Source organism: Olea europaea, chromosome 7 (assembly GCF_002742605.1).
Source record: "Olea europaea var. sylvestris chromosome 7, O_europaea_v1, whole genome shotgun sequence".
NCBI classification, from domain to species: domain Eukaryota; kingdom Viridiplantae; phylum Streptophyta; class Magnoliopsida; order Lamiales; family Oleaceae; genus Olea; species Olea europaea.
The window spans coordinates 16,318,247-16,331,522 of record NC_036243.1 but is presented as its reverse complement, the minus strand read 5'-3'; the positions used below and the strand labels follow the sequence as shown (position 1 = coordinate 16,331,522).

The window sequence follows — 13,276 nt, the reverse complement described above, 5'->3', positions numbered from 1 at the left end:
CAAAACTCAGCATGCCCGCTGATCAAACTACCTCCTCCATCAACTGGTTGGAGACCCTTAACAATTGTTTCTAAAGTCCCCATTAGCCTCCTTCGCAAGCCATGCAATCTAACTCAAATAATAATAAAATCAGAATTCCCAAACACCACCCTTATAACTTTATCAGAATTCGGAAGTAAAAAAAAATTCTGAAGGAACCCAGAAAAGTAAGCTTTGGAAATTTTCCGTTCGACAAGGCTGTTGTAAATCAACATAGAATTTGAGAGAGAATGTATTTTGAAATGATATTTTTTGAAAAATGTGTAGTGAAAAAACAAGGAAAATTTTTGTAGTTACGTGTAAATATTATTTTATAGAAAAAAATTATCATATTCCTGTAGACTGGTAAAGCAAAAATAAAAATAAAAACGAAACCATCAAAGCTGAAACTTTGATCTCCGCATCATGTCAAAATGCATAAACAAAGAGCATTGTGGCCACTGTACAAACCAATTCATTAATTTCAACACATCTGAATTGTGAGACCATATAAAAATTTGGTACATATACCATGACTATGAGTGTTAAAATATTAATCTAAATGGGCATTAAAAAGTCGTTCTTAAACTTTGGAATCGTAAGACCTTCGATTTGAGATCTTTCTTTCGGTGAAATTCAGGCCTCAAGGGTCAGTTGGCATTTACGCAGCCGGAACCTTTTTCCCATCCTCAATAAAGAAAATTGCAGCCTCCGGAACCTAAGAACCCAGAAAAGAATTAGACCTTAGATCATTCCACAACTGGAATAAATCCAAAAAAAAAAAAAAAACACGAGTCGGGATTTTGAACTAAAGCCTTGGCCCTATAAATATAAATACGTAAGAAAAAATGCAACTGAAACATATTTAGGTCTTATAGTCCATGTGCTTCACACCAGTTTCAATACCACTTCAAATGCATTAATAGACTTAAAAACAGTCTAGCATTAAAACCCGACAAATTAACACAGGATAATGACCATCTCCAGGGAGTTTGGTTCTCAGTCAATATTATGGGATTTAAACCGCCAGAGAAAAATTCTAATAAACATTCTAAGCGACAAACATTGGCATGCATATTGAAGCCAGGTTGTAGTCCCAAATCATCTATAACTAAAGTATCAATGTAGAAGAAGACGACAGGAAGTAACAGGAAAAATTCTGACTTTGACATGGCTAATTCCTTGGAATACTAATGGTCATGAAATAGCAGGACAACGTACTTTAAGCTTCATCAATGTGTTCACTTAGATTTATCATACAATATGTGAATAGAGAAAAAAATGCACACCTATGTACAAAATGCATACCCATAGATAAACACCAGTACTCACAAACAAACATACAAATAAATCACAGCTCTAGTAAAATCATGTGGGACATACAGAAATGCATGCCACGTCATCAATAACTGTTGGCATTCTAGGTCCACACTGAAGGTGGACTCATATAATTATTGTCCTAGATAAGATCATTTAGCATTTCCCGTTAGTGCTCCATACCTCCCTCCGCTCCTCCCCCAACTTAAAAAGTGTTGATTAGTCAAACTGATCTTTTTTTTGGCAAAATAAGCTAGAACTATAGATTGATTACAAGAAGCCAGTTTAGCTTTCAACAATAGCACTGCAGCAATAAAAATATGCTGGATGGCGAAAAAGGAATGGACAGAGCATATGTTTGTGCGTGTTAATTAGCATTTGTTGCACATAAAATCCATGAATGATTCGTCCCCTACAATATTTTTACTCTATTATCAGCTTAAGTAGTAAAGAAATAGCCTAACTTCTGCTATGTGATCACTGTTTAATTAGAAGAATGTAAGGCAAACAAAAAGTAAAGGGAACATTTGACAAAAATTAAAAGAGAAGAAGAATTGAGATCACATCAGGCCATGTGTCTGTAATAAACTCCACAATGTCATATGATATGTCTCCTTGAACATCAATTTGCTCCTTCTCAGTTGGACCCTGGCAGGAATCATCCAGTAGAAAGGAAAATTTAAATACAAAATCAGGCAATTAAGAGTGTAAAGTTCTAATCCAGCAACACAGCACACCTTAGTGACAGAAGCTCCAGTAGCAAACTTCTTGCCTAGCTTCTTTGATGCATCGCTCAGTTTAACCCCTGAAGTTGAAACATAAGAAAACCTAGTCATGCTGACATTTGGGATTAGAAGGTTACATCAGAAACATAATATATGAAATTCATAATCAGATGCAATATATTTCTCACCGAAAAGCTCTAGGCCTTTGACAGTGGTGATACATTTCCGCTTGTTTCGAGTCATCTTTTCAATAATAACTTCCTGCTTCTCCTGCAATACAATTCAAAATATTTTTTAGTGCTACCAAGTATTGTGCATATGGGTCTGCTATTGAAAACATAATATTATCACAGAAATGCTAAACACGTTCATATATCACCATCTGAATTATAATAGAATGCCGAGTAACAGCTAACATTTTAACAAGAACTGTGCTTTATTACCCCCACTTAGGTAAAAGCATGTTGCTGTCTTTTTGGGACCTACAAGCTCAGTAGCTGATCCATACTCTTCATGTCCCTGCAGTAAAGGCAAACCCTAATTGTGGTGCTTTTACCACAACGATGGGCAGCTACTGGGACACTAACCTTCAGGAAGCAGTTTACATGAACTCATCGTCTAGGGATTGATTTTTCCATGCAACACTTGAATATACCAACTTGACTGTTCTACCTTCAATGCAATGCTTGCAGGCCCCTAATACTCAAGATCAACTCAAAACACCACCATCCAGAAGCTTTCCTATTGGGTCTTAACACGTTTCAATAGCTCAAAAAAGGCACAGACCAGCAAGGAGTATCATCTACGTGACGCTTAAATATACTAATTTTGACATGCTACCTTCAATGCACGGTGGGACAGCCCCCTAATAATCAAGATCAACTGAAAACACCACCATCTAGAAGCTTTCACATTTGGTTCATTTCAAGGCCCGGAGTAAAGGCACAAGCCGGCAAAGGTCTCTGGAAGCTTATCAAAAGTTAAAACTCATAAATCAAAATAAATAACATCAAATCTTTGTTTCGAGTGCAACTTTTTCATAAACTATTGAAGACACTGGTGAGAAATTATTTTTGTTCCCAATTGATTATTCTTACAGCACTATATAACGATATATAATATAATATAATGGTGAAGAAAAGGAAAAGCAATATTCTAACTTAAGAATGAAAAGATATTTCTTAACTCTAATTATACCATCTACCGATATTACAATCATCCTATAATTGATTAAGCTCCCCTTCAAGTTGGATCATAAATATTGATCATATCCAACTTGTAGATGAAATGTAGCCCTTTGGTGAATACATCTGCAGTCTGTTCTTTGGTAGGGAAGTAGATCGAGCAGATAGTTCCATTTTCAACCTTCTCTTGGACAAAATGTCTATCCACCTCTAAATGTTTGGTCTTATCATGTTGAACTAGGTTGAGTAAGATGTTGATATTTGCTTTGTTATCGCAATGGAGTTTAATTGAAAGTTTCGTTGTAATTTATAGTTCTTCCAAGAGAATCTTTAGCCATAATCCTTCACATATTCTGAGCAGCTACTCTAAAATCAACTTCTGCACTGCTTTTGGCTACTATATTCTTTTTTTACTCCTCCAAATTACCAAGTTTTTCCATACAAACGTACAATAGCTAGTGGTTGATCTCCTATCTTCTATTGCTCCTGCCGAGTCAACATTAGGAATATTTCAATCTCCCTTTTTTTCACTTTTCTTGAACAGTAGTCCTTTCCCAGTCGAGCCTTTAAGATATCTCATAATCCTGTATGCTGTTTCTAGATGAGCTTCTTTTGGAGAATGCATGTATTAGCTTATCACACTTATGCGAATGCAATGTCACATCTAATGTGTGATAAGTAGATTAGTTTCCCAACTAAGAGCTGATATGTGTCCTTTTCAAAGGATTCTCTGATGTTCTCTGCTTTTCTTCCAATATCCATAAGAGTGTCACTTGGTTTACAGCCAAACATACCAATTTCAGTTAGGAAGTCCAGAGCATATTTTTGTTGCGAAACACTGATATCCTTCTTCGATCTGGATATTTCTATTCCTAGAAATATCGCATTTATCCCAAGTCTTTTACTTCAAATTCTATGATTGTCACCCTTTTTAGTCTATCTCGACTGTACTATCTCCAGTGACGATTATGTCGTCAACATATATGATCAGAATGGTTTTTTACCCATTTTCAAATAATTTAAAAAATATAGTGTAAATTAACTACCATTGTTGGTATCCCTGGTTTTTTCAAAAAGTTTGTAAATTTGTCAAACCATGCCATAGGTGAGTGAGGGTAGCTTTTTTCAATTTGCATACTTTATTTTCTTCATTTTTCGTAGAGAATCCAAGTGGTAGCATCATGTAGACTCCCATTTAGGAATACGTTCTTAATATCAAGTTGTTGGAGTGACCAATCCAAGTTTACTACTAGAGATAGGAGAACCCGAATTGTATTAAGTTTTGCAACCGATGTGAATATTTCCTTGTAATCTATGCCTTAGGTTTGAGTATATCCCCTTTCAAGCAAACGGACTTCATACCGTTCTATTGTTCAGCCTACTTTACATTTCACATTAAACATCCATTTGCATCCAACTGGTTTCTTTCCTTTTGGTAGCTCCATCATATCCTAAGTTTCATTTGTTTCCAAAGCTTTCATTTCATCTATTACTGCTTTTCTACATTTGGCAATTTCCAAGACTCCTTGAATATTTCTTGGAATTTTTGGCAATCAAGATTAGAGACAAAAGTTCGAAATCTTGAAGATAGAACCTTATAAGCAACAAAGTTTGAAATATAATGAAGAGTGCATGATCAAGTTTGTTTCCTAAAAGCAATAGGTAGATCAATGTAGAATGATTTGGGAGAAAGCTCATGAAGGTCTGGAGCTATCACCGGTTCCGACTCTCTTGGTGCTTCGAGTGTAAGTTTTTCCTTGTACTTTGATTTTGGCTTTCTTACATAAAGTATTACCTCTGTCATGTTACTCTTTCTGCTCTCCCCCTAAGTTTAAGTTACCTTCTGTAGATGGCATGTTAAGACATGGAGTTGTAAGTTCCGTGTTTAGAATAGATTCAGGGGATTAAGTGAGATTTCCAAAAATCGTTCTTCACTTAAGTTTTCCCCCTGGAGAGAGAATTTTTTGATGTAGGGCCTGTTTTCAAAAAAAGTGACATCAAGGCTAACAAATACTTTTTTATATAAATGATTATCCAATGAATAGCAAGGGGTTTGAGCTTATTTCTATGATGTATGTGGACAACAGCTATATATCTAAACACATTTAGAGGTAGGTTTGAGGTGAGAGAAGAGTTAGGGAAGAATTTCTTGAATTTTTGGAGGGGAGTTTCGAAATTGAGAGTGCAACAAGGCATTCAATTTATGAGGTACACTGATGTTAAAATGACATCACCCTAGAAGATTTTATTTACATTTGAAGTGAACATCAGGGCACGAGTTACCTCAAATAGGTATCCATTTTTTCGAATATCTACACATGAGCTTTGGTGGATTATTCCATTTTCTTAGAAACACTGACGTCCAGTTCTTGACAGAGAGTAATCATCTCCATGTAGTATTCTATAACATCCCTTTCTCCTTGCTTCGAATATAGTTTTGTTTTAATTTCAAAGATTTGGGACGAATCTTCCGCGTCCAAGTATATCTCTTGAACAGCGTCCCATATGTCTTTCGTGGTTGCCATGAAAAGAAATTTTGCCAATTGACTACTTCATCGAGTTGAAAAGCCATTAATTGGATCTTGAGCTTTCAGACCGGTCCTTTTAGCACTTAGTTAGTCTAGCCTTTGAGCAAGATCCAATGACGGAGGTTTGGGATCTTCTATCTATAAAATTGTCATCACGAAATTCTCCGATTTCCATTTTTGTTGGAGTTTTGCATCCACGAGCTTCTTCATGTCGCCGATAAGGTAACCAATTTTCCCTTTCCCGTCGTCCGTCGACTACTCACTTAATTGATTGAGCCCACTCTGTAATTTAATTCATTAAGCTTCTCCATCGTGAGTTGAAAGGAGAAATTATCAATTCCAATTGAATTCATGGTGGGGATGGTTTCAGTCTCGTTGGTTCCTAATTCAGTGGTGGCTGAGCTGTTGGCGATGTTTTCCACCATTGATAGTTGAGTTTGGATTTACCCTATCTCTAATACCATGAGCCAAGATATTTTTATTCTCAATTGTTATTCTTACAGCACTATACTACAATATTGATATAATACAATGGTGAAGAAAAGGAAAAGTAATATTCTAACTTAAGAATAAAAAGATATTTTCTAACTTAACTCTAATTGTACCATACACTAATATTACAATCATCCCATAATTGATTCAGGATTTCTACAACTATGAATTTCTAGCCTCTAAATTTTAAACTTCGATGAAAAAAAATTTTGAATAAAGAAATCAAGATAGAGAAAAGGTTGTAGTAAAAAAAGTAATTGAAAAATTAAAAGTTATTGACTAGAACAAGCGAAGCTAAATCAAATAAGGTATTCCATTCCAATCAATTAATCACATCAAAGTTGTAACGATGCCTGTGATGCTCAGACTCTTCGAAATGGTCAAGAATACCCATGTCGACATGACAAGAAATGGGTACGGAATATGCGTTGCATCCTCCAAGTTTCAACCGAACAAGGCACCGTTTTTGCTTCTTTCTTTTTCTTTTTTCTTGTTTTTGCTCTCTATAAATCCAACATTGCCGCTTTTCTTCTTTTTCTTATTTCTTTTTTCTTTCCCTTTTTTTCTTTTTTACTTCTTTCCCTCTCTGTATCGGCGGTTCAGGGCTTTGTTTGTATAAAATGAAAATAGATTCCATATAATTCTACTTAGTACTCAACTAAGTCCAAATTACAATTAAATCTCTCATTTTTTATTATATATAACATTTAGGCCATATTTGAGCCACATTTTAAAAAAAAAATACATTCTTAAACAGTGATTTAACATCATTTCAACCACATTTTTCAATAAAATAATATTACACGCAAATCCAAAACTTTTCTTTATTTTTTGACACACATTTTCCATCAATACACTATTCAAAAATGTATTCTAAAGAAAACAATGTGGCTCAAACAAGGGCTTAGTAATTAAATTCCCGCAATTGAAAGCTAAACACCAAAATTCCATTTCATTCTTCTTTACCCCTCATTCAATACTCATTTCCTTCTTTGTGAACAATTGATTTTGTTCTACTGAAAATGACATCTAGAGTTAGTAAAAAATTGAAATTTGAAAGACGTACCAACGTATCCGTGTCTAAAATTTGAACTCCTTTTCGGCATGTCCCCGTATTTTAAATTTTAAAAAATAAAAGATTCGATACTTAGATAAATACCCAAGTCCGAGCATCATAGACGATGACAATTGGTAGAATAGCACAAATATTCGTCAAAAATCTTTTTTTCTTTCTGGTTGGCAGGAGATGGTGAGGGGTGGAACAGGGAACTTCACCCAATGAGCATAACTTTTAGCTCATTTCCTAGATCAGAAATTTCAACACAATAATGCAACCTATATTTAATTTTTATTACATCCATTCCTGAATACAGATTTTTTATGTATCTAAGTGTCGGATTCTTTTATTTTCTAAAATGTGGGGTACAGGAACATGGCAAAAAAGAGTCCAAATTTCATTAATAATTTTTTTTTTTTATCAACCTTAGGTTAACAGGAAGAAAAACATTAGTAGCAATGAAAACAATCTCATTTGACTAAAATCACGAAAATTGTGTAACAGCTAGAAGACATAAACCCCTGTATAAAATGCCATGTCCGATTGAAGTACTCGTACCCGTACCCAAACCTGTGTCGTGTTGTATCAACGCGAGTACTCGGGCCATTTCTAAGAGTCTAAGCATCACAGGATTTGTTTAACTTCTATAATTCTAATTGTATGGGGGAAAAAATGTGATCCTAGTTTTGAACAATAATATAGTATAGAAACAAATTATACGAAAGGGAAAGAAACCAAGCATATATGAAAAGATAATAGATGGAAGTCAAGGGGTAGGGAAAGAAAGAATCCAAATTATGCTCTTAATATTCAACATATAAAACTCATTATCAAACATTCAAATGTATTAATAATACAAATTTTTTTTAGATGCTACGGCCCATGAGATGAGCTATACCACAATAATTACTATACGAGGAGCAAGGAATAATTACTTTTACATTTCAAAAAAGATTGAATCATGTTGGTTTGTTTGTAGGTTATTCATGTTCACGGTTTATTCACATTACATTCATATATTGGTAAACCCCTCTAAATCAAAGTGTGATCATATTACCTTGGCTCAATTAAGTATTAATCATAACATAATATCGTATAATTAACGAGAAATGAATCGTCTTTTAAGGTATAGTGAAAGAAAGAAAGAGAACTGACTTTCTAATACTATTGAATCAGTTCACTATGTATCAATCTTCTACTACTCGAAAGCATCAAATCTTACACAAAATTTAGGCCAACATCTTTACAGGTTAAAAATACACAGCGAAATTTCAACTTAGTCACCCAACTTTCTTTTGTTCCAACTGATCACTAAAATATTGTTTTGTTTCAATTTAAACACTCCATCCAACCCTGTGTAATAAACTAACAGAAATGCTTACGTGGAGCATAAAATAAGCTGCAGCAATGAATGTCTCGTCATGCCACAAGAAAATTTTATTTAATAAAATCATGTTTAGTGATTGTGAATTTGAAGAAAGAAAATGTGAAATGGTTTAGGGTCAACAAAAAATTAGTATTAGATATACCATCGATATTTTTCAAGATATTTCAACTGTGGGTGTGGATTTTCACGTCTTTTTATACACAAATGTGAATCAAAGTTTTGAATCTAGATTTCTTGAAAACGTCATAACCAGGTACTGAGGTTTTTCCCTTTATGAGGCGAGACATAAGCCTTGATGCATTTCAAGGCATAGCCTCACCGTAAACCCAAAAAAAAGGTCAAAATATTAAAATTCAAAATAAGCTCAAAATAAATCATAAATAATCTTCAAAGTTTACAATAGAACAATTTAAAAAGTACAAACAAACAAAAAGAAAAATTTATAATATAACCAAAAAATATATATATTATTTTAGTTGGAACGGCCACAAAGGGGGCAGTGGGCTATTCCCAAAAATCAACCAGTTAGAATTTCTATGTTCTGTGAGCTCACACCTAGGGAAAGTAAATAAGTCTCAAAGAATTGAATAGAGCACATCACACAAGCCCTGAGGCAGGACTGTGAGGCGTATGCCTCCAAAAATTACCTCACATTAACACCTTTGAGGCATTTTTTGCTCGCTCTGAGTTGGGCCTTAATTGGATTGTTTAAAACCATGGTGTAGGTGGATGATTTAACAAAAGCAAATTATTTTGACACATCAAAATAACCCTATTGTAATCTCTTATCAGAAGCACCGTTAAGAAAAATATCTTTTTGTTTCAATTGAGGGCATATAATTTTCCTGTTGACAAAAAAATGGGGTGAAAGGGTGGAGTTGTAGCAAAAAAGAAAAAGAGACAACAAATAATAAACAAGGGGCAATCTTTATTATTTTTGCAAGGAAAATAAAGAAAAGGGGAAGTCAGGATCTAAGATCTTCATGGAACCAAAAATCTACTACAGGAAGCACACCTACAGCAGGGAACCAGCAATATGGCTGCTTGCATGAGAAGTTTGAGGATTAAAAAGGTGAAGACTAGGGGATAGATAAGAAACCAATTTCTGCGTAAGGCATAAATATGAAATAAATTCACCCTAACCATCTTCACAGCAGTACCCTAATTTACCAACCCAGATGCGAGCCGATCTAATTTTAACTTGCCCATTACTTAAAGTCATAAAATTGCATTCGAGCTTCTAAATTTGAGAATGCACTTCTGTACTTGTAGCTAGTGGCTGTCCAACATATCATTCTAACAAGCATTCCTTTTGCCAAGTAATACCTTTTGCACTTTTGTTAAAAGTTCAACGATCACAAGTGTTTCTAACCCTATGTTAGTAAGTTGCATCAGTTTCTGTAATATTATGGCAACAAGCAATAAAATTACTTGACATAACTGAATTTCCACAAAGGAGATAGTTCCATATAAGTTTAAGGGTATAAAAACAGAGTCTCAACAATCACCTTCTTTTTAATCTTTCCACCAGGAAGACGTTTTACTTCTTCCTGCTTAGGTTTAGACGAACCTGCTGCAAAAAATGGAGAAATAAACCAAGATTATCATTTGAGTTATAACATTGAAATAGAAGCAAAAATTAGACAGAATCCCAAAGGTGAAATAAGAGTATATAATGCTAATCGATATTCAAAACATAAATGATTGGTCAGAGAATCCAACTACCCCGATTAATGATATCAAATGCAAGCATAGCACAACAAGATTAAAAATCTAATGAAGTTGCACTTCTGTAATTCAGTTCATTCCAGGAGCAAATTTTTCGCACGCAAACATAACAAGAGATTAACAAAGAACTACATTTTTTGATCTATTATACTATTCAACTCTAAATTCTTTCACTCTCATACATTAGCAATCAGGACAAATTTAATAATGAAAACACAGCATATAGAAAAAAGAATATATAAAACGGCAAAAGAATGTATTCTACATACATGTGTGCGTATTCGTGTGTGTGTTTAGATATGCATATATTACCGCCAGAGATTGAGGTGGACTGAAGCTGATCAGATACTTTATCAGCGTCTTTCACATCAGCCTCTGAAAATCAAACAACAATAAATAGAATATCAAATTCAGAGTGACGGAATCAAAAGCGCCTTGACGGGATTAGGGTTTGGGGAGTTACCTTTTAGAAGATCCGGGTAGAGATCCGGTACGTTCTGGATCAACCATGGTTTGCACTTCTCGAAATCAGGCCCAAACTCGCAGTACTCCGCGGGTAATCCGCACTCTCCGCAGTATAAAACTCGAACAGGCTGGGGCTTCTCCGCCATTAGCTATGAACTTACTCGCACTCGCTCTGTATCTATGTTCGTGGGCGGTTATGAGGAGCTTAGGCCATCTCCAATTTTACACTGTTTTACACCAAATTTTACATCAAATCTTGCATCAAACTAAAATTCATATCCAACTATTACGTCAAAAATTACACCAAATAAATAATATTTAACCATTTTCTTCCCTTTTTTATTCTTTATAATCTACTTATTTGAAATATTATTTATTTAATTATTTCATAAATATATAAATTATTAAATAAATAATTACGTTAAATTACGGAAAAAATTAAATTCATTAACAAATATAAAAAACATAAAACAATTAATAAACATAGAACATAAATTACTATTTAATATATTTCGTGTTAATTTTAATAAATAATAGTTTTTGATGTATTTTAAATTATTTTAGTCTTTTAATTAATTAATTAATTATTATGTCTTACATTTAAAATTTATTTTAAACAAAAATAATATTAGTATTAATAAAAAATAATAATAATTTATTATATTAAAAAATATATAGCACAAATTAAATAAATACTCTCAACAAATTTATTTGAAAAATATTAAATAAGGGCAAAATAGATATTTTACACTTTGCACCACACTTTGCACCATTTTTCACCAAAATGGTGTAAAGTTTGATGTTGAGTTGGAGCAATTTTGCACCAAAAAATAGTGCAATGGTGTTGTGGTTGGAGATGCCCTTAGAATCAAAATATCAAATGTTTGGGTCGGATAAAGTGAGACAGAAATATGGGATAAAAAGAAGAGATTATTCTTTCCACCTTTCATTTTTTGTAAATCAGATAAATAAATTGTATTGATCAAAATTTCGAATACAATTATTTCAAACATGCCCGAATATACAAACTAAGAAATTACAATAATATGACAATCCAAAAAAAAAAACGAAGCATGGATGAAAACATTACAACTTCGATAGATCTAGTATAAGAGGTGCCAAGTTGTCCGAATTCAACTATTCCTATAGGAAATGGAAGTTATGAATCCCTTGGGAACACTTCATATCCATGCTGGCCAAAACTCAAAGCTTCATAGATAAACTTTGAATCGGGGCACATTCAAGAACAATTAGTATCCGCCTATACTCACAGTATTCTTTCCTCCTTTCTCATGTTGGGGTTAGGAAACAAAATTTGTTATCAAACAAGACCAGTCAATTCCACTTTATAGAAGGAAAAAAAAAATAACAATGAGAATGTACGACGAATTTCGTGTATTAAAATTCAGAAATTATTACAAATTGTATTGTGAGAAATACAAGTAATGTTGACCTTATTGTAATTGCAAAAATACTCTGATTAGTGATTTAAATGTTTGAAGACAAGAGGTCACGTGACTTAAATCCTAATCTTCGAGAATTTGTTGAAAATTTGATTTGTTGGAACCTGACTTGCTCGACACATGAATTCTAGAGCAAAAACTTGGACTTGAATATGTTTAATTTTAAGAAAATTTTGATTTTCTTGAAGTTCACCGAATTTAGATTTGAGAGGATTTCTTCTCTTTCTCTGGCTTTGATATTTCTTTAACACTCCGTGATTATCTTCTGATCTTTCACTTCTTCCTCTATTTTAGGAACCATTGATCCTATTTACAAGGGAATTTTTGTGACCAATTTTAGCAATCACTCAATTATCTTTAATTAAAAGAAATAATTGAGTAATTATTAATTTATTTATTTATTTATTATTTTAAAAAATGAGATGGGCCTTTGAATTTTACTAATCTTAGTAGACTTCAATTCAATTAGGCTAATTATTTAAATCGACGCAATCCATTTTATTTGTTTAAAAAACATTAGATGGGCCTTTGAATTTTACGAATCTTAGTAGAATTTAATTCAATTATGCTAATTATTTAAATCGACACAATCCATTTTATTTATTTATTATTTTTTTATGTTTACAAATTCTCCCTCAAGATTCATTTATCATGAAATAAATTAATAAATCTCGATTTTCGATTTTTTTATTCAATTTAGAGTTTGATTTGAACTCAAATTTTCCATTAGTAAATTAATACAGATAAAAAAAAATTTGAGAATAAAATGTGAATTTGATTTGATATAAAATTCTTATCCTTCAAATTTGAGAACAAAGATTTATTTTTTCATGAATGTTATTAGATTTTATTTTATACAATCTATAACAAATTTGTTTTTGAACAGTTTTTTTATTTTTCATGGTAAGTTAA

At 33.1% G+C, this 13,276-nt stretch overlaps 1 protein-coding gene across 2 annotated transcripts; it reads right to left on the bottom strand.

Annotated features, from left to right (window-relative positions):
* Positions 1 to 402: 402 nt before the first annotated feature.
* Positions 403 to 11,105, bottom strand: LOC111397161 (translation machinery-associated protein 22-like). Of its 2 annotated transcripts, none has more exons than XM_023023920.1 (7): positions 10,900 to 11,105; positions 10,749 to 10,811; positions 10,217 to 10,281; positions 2,249 to 2,330; positions 2,073 to 2,140; positions 1,900 to 1,983; positions 403 to 736 (listed from the first exon to the last, which is right to left on the bottom strand). In XM_023023920.1, the coding sequence occupies exons 1-7, from the start codon at positions 11,045 to 11,047 to the stop codon at positions 680 to 682; spliced, it is 567 nt and encodes a 188-aa protein (XP_022879688.1). In that variant the 5' UTR covers positions 11,048 to 11,105; the 3' UTR covers positions 403 to 679. The 2 variants fall into 2 exon arrangements, with proteins under 2 accessions (XP_022879688.1, XP_022879689.1); XM_023023921.1 differs by having other exon boundaries at positions 10,217 to 10,278.
* Positions 11,106 to 13,276: the final 2,171 nt, after the last annotated feature.

Bases quoted from the DNA above. Each gene is read 5' to 3' on its own strand.
- LOC111397161 (XM_023023920.1), bottom strand. From the start codon at position 11,047: ATGGCGGAGAAGCCCCAGCCTGTTCGAGTTTTATACTGCGGAGAGTGC. The intron at 2,141-2,248 runs GTGAGAAATATA...TTTCAACTTCAG, and splicing joins CAAAGGCCTAGAGCTTTTCG to GGGTTAAACTGAGCGATGCA. The intron at 1,984-2,072 runs GTGTGCTGTGTT...GATTCCTGCCAG, and splicing joins CTGGAGCTTCTGTCACTAAG to GGTCCAACTGAGAAGGAGCA.